This window comes from Rhyacophila brunnea, unplaced genomic scaffold, assembly GCF_057557595.1.
Source record: "Rhyacophila brunnea isolate RB1 unplaced genomic scaffold, BYU_Rbru_1.0 scaffold_7, whole genome shotgun sequence".
In the NCBI taxonomy this organism is placed as follows: domain Eukaryota; kingdom Metazoa; phylum Arthropoda; class Insecta; order Trichoptera; family Rhyacophilidae; genus Rhyacophila; species Rhyacophila brunnea.
In genome coordinates, this window is record NW_028233339.1 from 8,565,440 (window position 1) to 8,582,163 (window position 16,724).

The following is a 16,724-nucleotide window of genomic DNA, read 5'->3' on the forward strand; positions in this document are numbered from 1 at the left end:
TAATTATTTATATCACATGCAAATTGGAGAGATATTTAATTGTGCGGGTAATTTACAGGGATGGTACTTGCAGTGGCGGCACTAGTTGTCAGTAAAGAAGACACAAAATTATTAATATCATCGAATGAATGTACATATTTGACGGAAATTGAATTTATAAGATTGTTTATTATAAAATAGAAACACCTCCGGTTTTAATGTTTATTCAGAGTTCACAGAGATTGATCAATAATAAAAGACAATACTTCAAACCAGAGCGTAGGAGCGGAGCTCGGAGCAGGAGCACGGAGCACTGGAGCAATGGGATTTTTATCCGGAGCACCGAACATTTGTAGTGCTCCACTGCTCCGGATGTTTTTTTTTATTATTAAATTTTCGTTCTAAAATCCAATGAAAATAGTATATTTTGACACTTTTTCAACAATGGAATTATTGCAGCACTGCCGAGGGATAAACAACCTCACCTTTTGACAAGAGGCAAATAATTAGAAACGATTTGCTGACGGAATTTTGTTTAATAGAATTGATAATGAGAATGACGATTATTTTAAAACTACCTACTTATTTTTTATTTTTTTAACATTTGGTACATAATATAATACTTATTAAAACATTTTACCCGGAGCGAAGCCAGAGAAAGTATTAAGTCCCGGAGCGGAGCTGGAGCGGAGCAACTCAAAAAATGGTCCACTCCAACGCTCTGCTTCAAACGGTACACGGAAATAGATAAACAAGATATTATAATGACTCGCTTGGGCCAAGCATATTATGAACTTGCCGAAGGATTAGTTCACTTCAGGTGTGTATCACATTTGACAACTAGATAACCACACCTAGCACTAGAAACGGATCTAAATAGTGTCACTTTTTGTCACACTGGTTTTTTTAACCCTTCACTGCATGATTATTTTGTTTGAAAATTTTTATTTTTTCTTGGTGTCAAAATGCCTTGTTAATGAAGGAAAAATAATAAAAAATTCCGTTAGATTTTGTATGTTACTGCGTGGTGTCGCAATTTACGACATTAGGAAATCTTACATTTCAGTATGACAAAATACAAAACCAAATGATAACAATTATAAAAAAAACTAATGTACACACCTTATTAATTGATGTGTAGATATTTTTATTCAACCAATTTCAATCTTCTGTTTTTATTTATTTACAAATGCGGATTTTCGCGTACATACGAATTCCTCAACTGTCAAAGCAGAAATGCAGAGACTATAATGCAGAAATGCTTTATTTCTTGAAATGTCCAAACAAAATCGGTAAAGTAGGATGTTTATGGTAAAACAGTTTTCTAGGCATCGAAAAAGGATATTATTTGATAATTTACACAGATGGCATTGGCTATATCGAAATAATTTGAAATGTTGCAAATTTGCGACACTATGCAGTAATTCTGTATTTTTTTGTGTTAGGTATTTCTTCTTTGCGCGTTTTTACATCATGATGTCAACATTTTACACTATGAATTTAAATAAATGAATATTAATTCAAATGTTTCGTCATTAAACGCAAGGGGGTATTTTTCTTTTAAAATTTCCAGACAGTGTTCAAATTAAATAATCGTAAAATTTTATAATCAAATAGGTAGAGTTGATCAATACTTACATAGATGGAGAATAAAATTAGAAATAACTTTAAAAGAGCAACGCGAAACACAATAACTTCTATGGATTTAAAAATTATTTTCACGAAAAGTCCGTGTTTCCTTTATTTGGAAAGTCAATGGTGATTATCTATAATAGTAAACAATACAATATTATACAAAACACAGATGACAAATAATTACTGGTAACAATAACACATTCCATATTAAATTGTACATGCATTTTATAAACTCATTGTTTTCAAAGTAATTAAGGAAGTAATGCATCGCTTTGTAAAGATAATTAATATAATTATACGTAGGTCTGCCGTTCTTTTATTCATATCAATTACTCGTATGACGATAGATTAAAATTGCTGACATATGTATGTAGATTATGAATCATTATATATTAAAATCACAATGAAAACCACAATAAAAGTGAATTTCTATAGTAATTTCAATAATTTAAATTTTCTATTTAGGTTATGAAGTAAAGAGAAATTGAAATAAAGTACATTATTAAAGAAGTGTTTAATGTTTGCGGTCATAATGCAATAGGGCATTTTCGCCAAAGTTTGTACATTGCGTTTTTGGCATGTCCCATGACTTTGATTGATTTTTTCATAGTTATTATATTATAAAATGTTGGAAAGTTATGTACTTTTAACATGCAAATTTATTAATTTACTCTATTCAATCAGTTAAATACAACTATCTGACCTGTATATATTTTTAATTGATTATTTAGATCGAAAGGTAGTGCGTTTTTACCATGTCCCACCCATAAATTCAAATAAACAAAGTCTGATTTCGTCATTAATTTTGAGTGTGTAAAATTAAATTCGTAGTGTTTTCAACAGCTTACATTATATATTTTTGGAAAATATATAGTTTTTTCGTAAATTTGTACCAATATTGAAAAAAAATCACGTTTAAAGTGTGTCCCAGGATATTTGAAAAAGTGGAACTCCACATTCCGTTACCACGATTTTAGCATGAAGGCGAAAAATTTTCACTATAAATATGTTTTTTTTTAATGTAGCAACATTTTTGTATAACACTGATCGCCATGTACACTTTAAATTGTTGGTGTGTGTCGGTATCGCTATCGGAACAGGTTGCTTTCTGGGTTGGTCATTTAAGAAGTTCCACTACTGTTACCACGATTTATAAGGTAAGAAAACACATATTTCTATTTCACATACTACACATATGGAGCTTATCTTTCATACTACAGATATAATAAAACATATCGCAGGTTTAACAATAAAACTAAGCTAAATTTTGGCTTCAAACACTTCTGAAACAGAATCCGTTACTTCCACTCCGAAACTATATTGGTGGTAACGTATATGTGGAATGTAAAAGTAACGAAATGGCATGCATAAAGTTGGGTTTACAGTGTGTGTTTAGTTCTTCATAGATTATAAAAAAAATTATTTTGTCTGTTCGTATGAAAAACAAAAATATTTTCATTAAAAAATATAAAAAATAACCTGACTATAATATAATAATATAATAAAGATTAAAAAAGTATGTGATATGTCTGAATACGCAAAAATAGCGCACATAAAAGTATGGAGATAAAAAAAAACAACAGAAGGAAAAGAAAAAACACCAGACTGAAATAATTGCGAGACAGGCACTGGCTCTGTCATACTCTTTCTGTTATACGCCACCAAAATTTTAAAACTTCTCCATACATTTTAGGCATAGAAATTTATAAAAATGTATGAAAAAGTATTTTTTTGTCACGTTTAACAGAAATGTGTACTCGATTAGATTTAATACCTAGAACTGTAGGTATTCACGAAATGTCAGAAAAGTACGTCTTGATTACAATCAACCTGTATAGCTACATTTTATGTTGATGAATACAATTAAATTTCAAGACAACATAAAGTCGAACTTGGTTATTACGAGGAAGATGGGACCGACTGAATTTGCTTGTTATAAGCGTTACTCGTTATATCAGAGAATAGGTATTTTTAAATGAGCATGTCACATTACACAAAAAGCCGAAAATAAAAAATTTGGAAACCATCGTAAAAATCCCCGAAACGAGCATGGCATTCATAAACTACAAAAGAAGTTGTTTATTGTAATTAACGCTGGTAGGTACCTACGGACTTCACAAACCTTGGATTTTTCAACCATATGCGTGGATACTTTTTTATTATTGTCGGTGAAACACCAATAAGGTAGGTACTTAGACACTTTACTAGTGTCATAAACGTAATCCGACCCCGGCGGCATCCTGTCCAATCGGATTTTATTGCTTAGGGTCGAAATGTTTTAAAACGGTCGACACATTAACAGTATTTTAGCTCGGTATATCCGATAAGTTGCTCGTTATAACAGTGAAAGAATTAAATGTATGGCGAAAATCATAAACCAATTGTCAACAAATGTTTCGTTATTACATCCGAGATCTCGCTATGTCAGAGATCGTAATAACCGAGTTTGACTATAATTATTTTCGTAAAAGTTATATACTCCGTGCCGCGCTAGGAACTCGCGTCTGAATCCCTTGCTGATTTTTTTTTTCATATATTGTTAATTTGCTTAAAAATATTTTTTATCTGAGTTACAAATAATATAAATGCCAAATAAAGTTATGGTAATGTATAGTGTGTCAAAATTATTACCTACCTTATTTTACAAGTATTGTGAAATTTATTATAAAATATGTCTATTTTAGTGATTAAGTTTGATTTGTTTTGTTATTTTGACGCACGTTGAATATTTATCTGTCTATCAAAAAATTCAAATAAATTTCATAAAACAAAAATTTGTTTTTATGGTAACATGTAACTTAAGCTTTACAAATTACACTCCGTTACCATTTCGTTCCATTCCGAAAATGTCCCCAAAAAAGTTGAACGTTAACTATTTTTCATTTGATTATTAAATAACGAAACTTATTTATTTTTCCAATAAAATTTAGTAAAAGTGATTATTGTCTTTAAAAAAATAGCAGAACGAACATTGATTGGTTTTTTCAAATACTAAAGGAAAAATGCTCTGCCATTATAGACATAGGGTAACGGAGGGGAACGAAATGTGCCCAAGAACTAAAATTCAATAATATTTTTTGACTATTTGTAGTTTTATTTTGAAGTGTATGGTTTTTTTAATCTAATAGAGCTCTTTTAAGTGATAAAAAGTGTTTCATTCATGTTTTAAAAGCTAAGTTTCGTAGTCACGGAACGGAAACTTATTATGCCCAATTTCATAATAAAAATGATATAAATATTGTATTAATCAATATTTTGCTGAAAAATTGCTATCACCAATTCAGCAATAGAACAAGGAATCTGCTAGCTATATAAAAATGGTTAATTTGAGTGAAAAAATAATATTACCCAAATTTCAAACATGTACAAACTTTGGCGAAAATGCCCAATAACATTGTACTTGAGAAAAAAGAAAGCTAATATGAGATGTGAAAATCCGCTTTCAGAAGACGAATCTTTTCAACTCGATATTTGACGTTTATTACCATTGTGACGAGATGACATTGTATTCAATCTCTAATATTAGAATTATATTATATTCACGACTATAATAAATATATTTATTTGTATTTATTATTCCATGTCCGATCCTAATAGAATCATATCGGCCTCCACAGAGTGGAGGTTTGTATTAACAGATTTTATTTTTACGAGAAATGAATTTCAGCCACTTGCTCAACCTATTAGGTCCATACTGACTCATACACAAGTAGAAAAACAATATGTGTTCTTGCCAGACCCAGGATTCGAACCTGGGACCCTCGACACCACAGACCGGAGCTTAAGCCACGCGGCCATCGTGGGTGTACTAACTGATAAATAAATATATATAGGTTATAATTATATGAATAATATTTTGCTAAATTACTATATTAATTATTGTTGTAAGGTATAGTGCAATATGCAGGTAGTTAGTATGGCAAAATGTCCGCGTCTGAAATCGTAGGTTACAGGTTCAAATGTTATCTGGCATATATTGTCGTTTTATTCTCTGTTTGAATCAGGGAACTCAGAAATAATGGAAACTGAAATATCTAACGGGTAAGGAGAAGCAGGCAACCGATCTCGAGTAAGGAAGAATACGGGATAAATTTAAACACGTGTCAAGAATACGTCATACGTCGAATACTGACAACTGCTCTCGGTTTATGCATTGACGATCATTTAATATCGGTGTATTACACACATATTGCACGTCTATAATGCATGGTTCATTTTCGTAGGACACTCGCACATTCAAAACCCTGCGCCAAACTTTACTGTATTTGATATATGCCTATTGGAATTATATTTATTATCTGTTATGAGGTTTGAATCCAGAGGATGGATCTAATTTTGATCTAATTCTATTGTGCCAACAAACATATCCATGGGGCGGTAAAGGTCCACATCCACTCCGGATTTTAGACCGAAATGAAAGATATGAAAAACTTTCAGCGTGGTAGAACTACGTTTATCGCCGAGGGCATATACCTATGGGCGAAATTAACGAATGAAACATGTTTTGTCAAGTACAACGTAAAAGTCCGGATCAGTTGAGATCTGCGCTTAAAATGGCTGCCGGAACGCAGTGGTCAAGGCCTATTTTCCTACACCGGTTTTATGAGCCTCTAATGTAACACTTTTTTTAACGTCATTACTTATCATTTGGCGATCTACCTTGCCAAAAACAAAGACGTAATTTTACGTCAGAAATACGAATGAAGACACGTAGGTATCTAATTAATATGAAAATGAGAACCGTGCAGTACCGACAATTGTTTTGATTATACTATAAGTAGATACGTCTGATTTTGTCGAGTTTGACACCCACGATGGCCGTGGGGCTTAAGCGTCGGCAAATACACATATTGTATTTCGATGGATCTAATAGATTGAGCAAGTGGCCAACATGCATTTCTCGTAAAAACAAAATCTGTTAACACAAACCTCCACTCTGCGGAGGCCCATGTGATTTTATTACGATCGGACATGTTAAAAAGAAGAAACAATAAATACACTCAATTGTTGGAATTTGTTTTTGATTCCACAGCCGACTTAATTGTAAGATAAAACGTCTTCTCAAACATTTTGGATTGTATTGAGTAAACGATAATCGAATAGTAAGATACTAATCGAAGATAATCGGAATTGCCAAATAAAACGAATAGGTATCTACCCATAATAACATGCAATACACACTACTGGTTATTTTACCAATATGTAAATAACTCTATTACAAATACATTTTAAAAAGAAAATATGTATGACGGCTTGAAATCAAAATATAATGTTAATTCCTTTGTTATTCATTAACCACATTTTAAAAAGAAAATATGTATGACGGCTTGAAATCAAAATATAATGTTAATTCCTTTGTTATTCATTAACCATACATAATATATATATTATGATACAATGTATAAAATACGATGTAAAGAAGAAAGGAAATGTAATTTATAACGCCTCTATAAAACTAGAAATTAAATGTATCTGAATACCTATTAACATTCAACACGCTATTAAAACATTATTTATAGTACTTATGCTTAGACTTTATGATAGTTTTAGATGGTAAAACTGGATATTAGTTTTGTGAATAAGTATTCGTTATGTTGACCATAACTACGCATATTAAACACTAATCAAAGAAACAAAATAATTGTATCACATTCGATATAGTTATATAAGCTGGAGAATTATGTGAAAAAAACATCACGAATTGCTACGTAGATTTTTATATTTAATTAATTTTAATAAAAGTCAAATGTTCATCTGTGTATGTTGTAAACAATGTAAACTATGTTCATATCTTTAACATCAAAACCAATACTCAGTTAATCCGGATTAACCAAAAATCAAAAATTGTATGTGGAATTTTATTTCATTTAATATGAAATTGAAGCTCAAAATATATCACAGAACTCTTCTGGGGATACTGATACGGATGATTTAATTTTATTATACAGAATCCGTATTGGGGCCGTCCATATGTGACGTCACGTTCTAGGGGGGGGGGTCAGATAAAGTGTGACGTCACAAATAATATAATATTAAAGTAGGTAACATATATAATGTAAACAAAAAATATAAAAGGATCTGAAAACACAATATTGTTGATCGAGGATTTAAGGATAATTATAAAAAACATTTTTTATTTTTTAACCTAATATAGAAAGGGTAGTAAAAGGCTATGTGACTAAATGTGACGTTATTATATCTTACGCCCGAGTTCTACAAAGAAAGAAAATTTTGACATTTAATATTCCGAAGTAAATTTTAGGTACCTAAGACCACCTCACAAAAGATAATAACTAGTAAAAGGCTAAAAAGCTGTGATATTTCTTTTACATAGGGACGGGACAGCTACGAATACGTTTTAAACGAGACTACACGTTATTACAACCGACTTCGAGCTTATCCGGATTAAAATAAAGTTTTATTTTAACGAAAAGGGAATAAACACATTTTACTATTTGGGTTCTGCCGCTTTGTTTTATTTAAATCAACCTCCACTTTCTCCAATTTAATATTGCTTTGACGAGAGTGCCAGTCACCCTGTATATCAGAAGAACCTACTTATGCTAAATACTATTATTACAATAGTCATGAGTGTTATTTTGTTCTATAAAGCTACACCATTTCTCTTTATACGGCCCATTTAAATAAATATCAAAATTTACATTATGAACGACAGTGAAAGCTCGAGCTGAAAGCACAATAGCGAATAAAAGTGATTTGATATTACTTGTAAAATATTTATAACAAGTCGACAAGTAGGTACAAGCGGCCATTGAAACAATGAAAGATACGTACATATTATGAATAATGCATTAAAATTTATTATCATGGTTAGAGAGCATTGTTTGAATCAGAACACTAAGAAAATTATAATATTATTCAAGTTCAACTATTGCAGGGATCGGCAAACTCTTGGACCAAAAGAGCCAAATATGAGTATCATAACGGTTAAATTTTTTTTCGAGAGCCATACATATATTTTTATAAATATGATTTATTTCCGTGAATGTTATTGTTTATTTTGCATTATTGAAGATTTTGCGAATAAAACTAACGCAAATATAAGTTTTTTTATTGTTGAAATTATAAATATATTTTTTTACAGAAAATGAGTTACATGCAATTTTCACACATTCCTTAAAACTAATGTGAACAATGACCTTCCTTGCATTTCTTTGGAGACTGTCTGTATGTTTGGTATGTAACTTGTAGTTTTCAACTTAAGGCGCGACTCCAAATTCTCATCGGTTATTTGGCTTCTCCAAATGCTATTTATATTATTCATGTTTGAAAATGATTGTTCACATACATATTATGTAGACTCGAATGCGAGTTCGGAAAGCTATAGCATGTATTAAAAATCGTAGTATCTACCTCATTATATAGATCTTTTAGAGCGCTCCGCTGAGTTGTGAAATTAAATTTCATTTTTCTCTCTCCAAATCCTCAATTTTGGTGGCAAGACCTACAAATTCGGAGCTACATAACTCTTTGCTTGTTAAATCCACAAAAAATAAATCTATTTTAAAAGTGCTCGTGTCAATATGAAATGGAGAAAAATTTAATTTGTCGACTTTTGCAATGGGCGGACTTAAAACGATAACAATTATACCTTTTTTGTAAAAAATGTAAATTGGAAAGTTGGCAAAGAGCCGCACGCCAATACCCAAAGAGCCGCATGTGGCTCGCGAGCCGCGGTTTGCCGACCCCTGAACTATTGCAACAGATTACAAGCGACTTGTGAAGAATACCTGCCTTAAAATAACAATCTAATAATCTTCGCGTAGGAACTTTTAACCTTGCCAATAATTAACCGTTTTTTTTAATATTGGCTAGTGTTTATATTAACCAGTGGCGGAAGGTAGAGGTAGGCTGTTAGGATCCGACATAAATAATGCACACTAAACTTTTGTCAGTCACACGTATTTGTGTCTAGATAGTGTTAGTTAGTTTTTAAAATTCAAGTATACCTTGACTAATCCAAGGCATAGTAGATAATTAATAGTCAAAAAATATTTGTCTATATATAAAATATTCAAAATGATGCCATTAAAGTATATCATTTTAGATATTTTATAGATAGAAGAATATTTGGTACTGTTCGGTTATCAGGAATACAGCGGAAAACACATTTTGAAAATACCCGATATACTGGATTATTTGTTAGTTTGGGTTAGTTTAGGTTAGGTTAGGTTGGGTTAGGTTAGGTTTGGTTAGGGTAACCTATCAAATAATCCAGTTTATCGGCTATTTTCAAAATGTGTTTTCCGCTGTATTCCTGATAACCGAACATAGAGAATATTTTTTTATCTATTATGGTTTATCTTAGACTGGGTTTAATGAATGTTAAATAACTTAACTGACAAACATGATCTGTAAGATGTATTCTTAATTGAACGAAAACAATTAATGAGTGTGATTAAAAAAGTGTGTACTATTTTTATCGAATCGCCCATATCATACCTTAAATATTATGGTTTCGTTTAGGCAGGGTTTGATTGAATTTTAAAAACTAACCAGCACAATCTGCAAATTGTATTATTAGTTCAATGAAAACAAATAAATATGACTGACAAAGTTTAGTGTGCACTATTTGTGTCGAATCTTAACAGCCTACCTCTACTCCTCGCCACTGGTATTAACATATGATGATGTACAACGGTTATTATATATATTATTATATATATGTGATATATCGTGTCTAAGACAGGAGAGCATAAAAAAAAGTTTCACTTATGTCGTGTGTGGTCGCCACGCACACACTTTTTTTTGGTTTGACTAATCGCAGGCTATGTCTTTCTGGTTGTGATATTAATTTTAAATTATCCCATCATCAGCGACATAAGGAATACAACACACGAAATGCCTAAATTAAAAATTCTATATGAAAAAATGATATATAATTTTATAAGCTTATACTTACAACTTATATAATATATGTATCTACTTCAAATTTTAAGATTCGTTATAGCGAAGTTTAAAAATCGAAAGATTGTTCAATTCTAACACAATTTCTAAGATGGTCCTGTTACAACCAAAATAGCTAAAAACTAAATATGTATAATTTAATGTTAATTATATTATATACTGTGGTAACTGGAATTCTAACAATTAAATGGCATCTGAATTACATAATGTAAAGATTTGAATATTTTTTTTTCGTCGAACTTTCTTTTTCGTATTGCAATATTTTGTCGTGTTTGTCAACCGTGTACAATTCTATGCCTACATACATACATTAAATATTTTTCAGCGTTGGTTGTTTGTAAATAAATATCTATTAAGTCGTGCATTACGTATTTATAGGATAAATAACATGAGACTGTATCAAAGGGTGCTTCTACGGCCATAACTTAAAAGCTCACCGTCTTGCGCCGCCGCGGCGTCCCATGCGGCGCGGCGTCTCTCTCTCGCGGCGCCTCTCCTGGAACGAGCTTTGTCTTCGCTGTTGATCTTGTCGCGGGTCGGCGGTGACGCTGATGACACGGGCTGATCGGTGTAAACTGAAAAATAAGAAAAAAAACATAAATTAATATGACTATAACCAAAAGGTTTGTCTACAAGAAGAAGCAGTCAGATTGTTCTGCAGATTCAATGAGCTTTTCTTATGTGACTAATTACAATTCATTTTCATACTGTGAGGTTATTTGACAATAATTCATCTCTCAAAGATCGCCGGTTTCGTATTTTCATTTATCGTAATACACCATTTAAAGTTAAAACAACGCGGATTCGGCGACTTAATGAAATTGGACATAACTATAATATCAGTGACTCAATTCTAAAAGGTCCAATGTCAAAAATTGACTAAAGTGAGTTAATTACATGGTTAGTTTTAAAATCGCCATGTCCATAAAATCCATGGACCAAAGTCATTTTGAATCCTTGTGTTGAAAAATGACCAATGTCGATATCAGTCCTTTTTGCATGGAATACATTTCTTTGTGACAATAGATTTTATACGGAGCAGATACATACTGTCTATGGCCAATGTCACTTGTCAAAAGTTTCAAACAATTTGTAAGGTGTTTGTAATCGACATTGTTGTTTCTAATCTCCATAAACGTCGAGATTTGTGTATCATCTCTTCCAGATCATGACATTTAGTGGAATTATTAAGCAGCGATGGCACGTTCATATCTTATAAAAGTAGTTGACAAAACTATTCAGGAAGTTAATATGTTCAGCGATTGTGTACTGCCCAAAACATTAATAATTATTTATTTATATATATCAAACACACGAAATAAATCATAGCCTCATCATCAATCATAGATTCTTAGAGTCCAGCCATACACACATGGAAACAGTATTCATGCAGCTAATGCATGAAAGGTGGGTGAAAATAGTAAATGAATCTTTACGACCAACATAATCGCTTGAAGGTACGTGTGCGACTTGAGGATATGACGTACCTAATATTGTTTATGAAAAAAATACTCCAAACTTCGACGCGCAGCTTTTTTAAGAAAGTTCAATATCCAGAAATTATTTTATTATTATCTGTTGAGTTTCAGATGTCTTGAGCTAAGCATCGATTTATAACGACGGGCGTCTGTTTCAAAGCTTGTCACTAAGCAGACATAAACATCGCAGCCGCAGGGAAGGGCTAAAAGTCAGCTGTAAATATTCAAATTAAAATATGAAAAACACAGTGAGGGTCTGCCCGTTTATTGTAGAGAATACTATTTATTATAACTCGTAGCTGAGCCTAATTGGTATGGTCAAAATACTTTGAAACATCACATAGTTCGTTGCTGAGCCTAATTGGTATGGACAAAATACTTCGAAACATCACATAGTACCTACCACACACGTTTTAATAATATAAAGACATTGAAAAATATTTCGTAAGACGTGTGACAGCTGTTTCTTCATTATTTGCGGGAAAAAAATCATGAAAAATTGGCAGCAGACGGTATATTTTAATTCAGAGATTATTTTTATTTATATTTTGTGTTCTTTATGGTTGCTAGTTGCTACTACTACTTACTAGTGGTTGCTACTACAGCAAATAAAAAGGAAACCTAAGTTATAGTATTATTAACAGTTCTGACGTCCAATCGCAAAATATTCCGCAGACGCAAAAGTACGAGTTGTGTTATCCGTTTATTTGTTTACTTTATGGATGCTTCATTATTTACTGCCTAAAAGAATAAATCTGGGTGCAACTCATTTAATTGGCTGTAAAATATAATTAAATTGAATATAACTTGCAATCGACCACGACTTCGTCCGTTCAAAATATGGAAAAAGGAAACAGATACAAACAATTAAGAAATATATTGATTCGTATTATCACTTGCGCTTTCTTTCATATTGTTGCAAGTGCGTTATTGTTGAGAAATTTCTTTTTAGATTAAAGAGAATCGAGATTTCAGCATATGTGGTAAAAGTGTACTAAGTCGGTACCAGCAACGTAATCTATAAGAATATTCTGTATACTATATTCCCATAAAGAATTCAGAAATGTGATACGGATATTGAAAAAAAATTAGATTTGCTACGAATACATTTTAAAATATGAGACTACGCGTTATTACAACCGATTTTGAACTTATCCGGATTCTCAAATAAAGGTTGATTTTGACGAAAAGGGAATAAACACAGTTTACTATTTGGGTAGTACCGCCTTGTTTTATTTAAATCAACCTCCACTTTCTCCAATTTAATATTGCTTTGACGACAGACAACGGACTCTATAAGCTGTGCAAATCTTATCAATATTGGTAGAGTAGTTAATAGTTATAACCGAACGAACGATAGACTTACTCTGTTAAGAATAAATAATTACAAAATAAAAATAACTTTTTATATACCACGTTTTTAAATTTCCTGTTGAATCATATAAACTTGACAATTCTATGAATTAATAATTTAGGACAAATAAGGCAATTGTCAACAAATCATTTTTTTTGCTATTTTGCAACAAACAAACAAATATAGAATACTGAAATGTCATTTTGATTTTCATACTAACGCACGTATATATTAATAATTTAGTTGCTAGGACCACCCCGTTAGCAACCAATAATAGTGGATTGGATTACGGATTTCTTCCGAAATAACTTTTCATACAAAACAGAATTAACTGAAAATTAATTCAATTCTACTTAAATGTGGCTAAAAGTGTTAAAATAATGCATTGGCATCATGTTCCGATATATTCTAAAAGTTTAAAATATCTAGCTAGTCGGGAAGTTAGCTAAAAATCGATTGCAAGATTTGTACTAGATAAACAGCCACCGGACAAACAAGAATACGAGCTAAGAAAAGCGTGGTAAAATCATTGGCCACCTACCTAGTTGTAGATAATAGCAAAACAATGAATAAAGTCACATGTTGATTTAAAATAATTATTATTAAATTGAAAACAAAAATTGCGCAGAATCCTTTCAACATGCGTGTCCTGTAATCTTACATACGTAATGAACAAAAATTCCAGGATCCAATGAATGCTCGAAGGATTCTTAGTTTTAATTACAACGCACACACACGATAATGATACCCTGCCAACATGACAAACTGCGGGGTTTATTTCTGTCGCGGGGGTGGGGGCGGAGTAAAGGGGGACGCCCCTGAACCAATCTAACACGATTATTAATAATCAGAACTAATAAATCTCTATGCGAGAGGTCTAGTATCATACATGTAAATTCATAAAATATTAGTTATGTTTACCAATTGCAGATTCGTTCTAAAAGAATAAGCATATTTATTTTATGAAGGGTCGGTTAGTGAAAATTAAATAAAAGTTTCAAAATTAAGTTTAAAATCACAAACACTAAAAAGTTTACGTGGTAACGTGGCCGCTTATGAAGTCGTAAGTCTCGGTATCGAATCTTGAGTATTTAGTATGGACCTGCTAGGTAGAGGAAAGCATGGAGGGACTGACAGGGCTCTAACCTGGGGGCCCGGCAGGGTGGATCGACCGGATAAGTAAGATAAACATACTTCATAAATTTGCTCTAATTGTAAAAAAAGTCGCCTGCCGGTTATTTGACTTGAGAGGTTTAACATTTTAAAACACGTGGTTGTGCAATGCAAATCATTAAAAATACACTGAATACCATTAATTTTACCTGGAACGCCATTTGGAAAACGCTACTGTAAACCGTCACACTACCTTTAATCCTAGCAATAGGTAAGGGGACCCGCCAAATATCCTATCCTGGGGCCCGCTTCAGGATGTGGGGGCCACGGAGTAAATAATTAACATCGATTCCCCGTAACTCTTCGTGAGGCGGTAAAGATCCACAACTGATTGTTGGGGCAATGAAAATAAAATCGCCCTTCGCTATAGAGACATAACACATAACTATACATAATTATTATATCATTACAAAACATGTTTAATTAAACTATTATTAAGTCGTCCCGCTCGGCACTAATATATTTTTTTTTAATAATATCTGTTCCGAATTAAAATAATTAAATTAAAAATTAAAATTTGGAGACGTTCACAGCATGACATGTGAATATAATACTTACAGAAAAGATTGTACCTACACGCGTATAAAATAAAATATGTATTAAGAAAAATCTACATAAAATCATATAAAGTAGTTATAAGTATACATAAAAAGCTAAATAAGCCGTATTAGAAAAACTGAAATTGACTACACTAAATTAAAACACGTGCATTATATCGATTTGTCGCTTGGGACATTAAGTAGTATGTTTACATACTGAAGTCAGCAATTTATAATATTTAGCTACGTATTTTTTTTTTTTACTTATACGAGGTATAAATGAGAACTCTGCCATTCTGGGCAGTGTTGACCTGCGTGTCCGTGATAACTATCTTAGAAATAGAGAGCATCAGTTGTTTATTGGCCTGGCACTGGTAACGCCAATTGGGAGGACGATAACTATGTTCAACCAAATACGAAACCAAATACGAACCAAATACTTGCGTGAGAGTGAGTTTACTCGGTGTATGTATAATTGTATTTTCACTGCTTTTATATGTTTATATTATGTTCTCTTTTTACAACGTTTTTCTTAGCTCATATTCTTATTTGTCCGGTGGATGTTTGTCCGGTACAAATCTTGCAATCGATTTTTAACTAACTTTCCGACTAGCTAGACATTCGAAACTTTTAGAATATATCAAAACACGATGTCAATGCGTTTTTTTAATACTTTTAGCCATCTTTAAGTAGAATTGATTTCATTTTCAGTTAATTATGTTTTGCATGAAAAGTTATTTCGGAAGAAAACCGTCAAACTATTATTGGTTGCTAAGTGGGTCCTAGCAACTAAATTATTAATATTAATATATAAGTGCGTTACTATGAAAATCAATATGACATTTCAATATTATTTCTATCAAGTACAATTTTTTTTGATCGTTTAAGCTAGTCAAGTCAAGTTTATATGATTCAACAGAAAATTTAAAAACGTTGTATATAAAAAGTTCTTTTTATCTTGTAATTATTATATTTTCATTTTTATCGCTGTTATTACTTTTCTTCTTTATAATAATGTTTCATGTCATGTTTTGAACGTCTTAAACTTATAATTTGTAATGTCCGCAATATGTTAAAAAAAAATGAAATTGCATATATTTTATGCAAGTAGGTATCTAGTTTTCACTACTGTTTATGCTCCAACGAATTGTGTAAAAATATTTTACAAAAACATTGGAATACGACAGCCTACCCGAGGATTAGTGCCGTGTATAAAAAAATGAAACAAAAACTCTGCGACAAGATACAAAGATCAGAAAGCAATTGAAATGCTAATTTTATATCAAGTAATTATTATATAATATATTATAGTAGCGAGAGAAGCAGTAGTTGGACAAGAAACAGCTTTTATTTATTGCTAAGTAATCACTAATCAGATTCTTGAAGTTATAGGTGGCGTAAATTATTAACCCATACGATTACGTAACGTCGATTTGGATGGACTAAGGCATAAAGCCCATTGACGCAGCGAGTGCGGCGCTCGCGCAAAATTTCTACAAGTGGCGCGTAAATCAACGAAAATACAACGTAATCAAATACGCCAGCGCCCACTGGATTTCACGACGCAATATACGCGCACGCCGCATGAATCATCGTTTTTTCGCGAATCACCGCTTCTCGGCGATACGAATGAAAGAA

The 16,724-nt window shown here is 32.0% G+C and overlaps 1 protein-coding gene across 4 annotated transcripts in view; it reads right to left on the bottom strand.

Annotated features, from left to right (window-relative positions):
- Nucleotides 1-16,724, bottom strand: part of osp (myosin phosphatase Rho interacting protein outspread) — a 719,850-nt gene that overhangs the window by 40,375 nt on the left and 662,751 nt on the right. For all 4 annotated transcript variants that reach the window (XM_085957975.1, XM_085957972.1, XM_085957973.1 and 1 more), the window contains exon 7: nucleotides 10,980-11,117. In XM_085957975.1, the coding sequence (XP_085814101.1) occupies nucleotides 10,980-11,117 (138 nt within the window). The remainder of the gene's footprint in view (nucleotides 1-10,979; nucleotides 11,118-16,724) is intronic.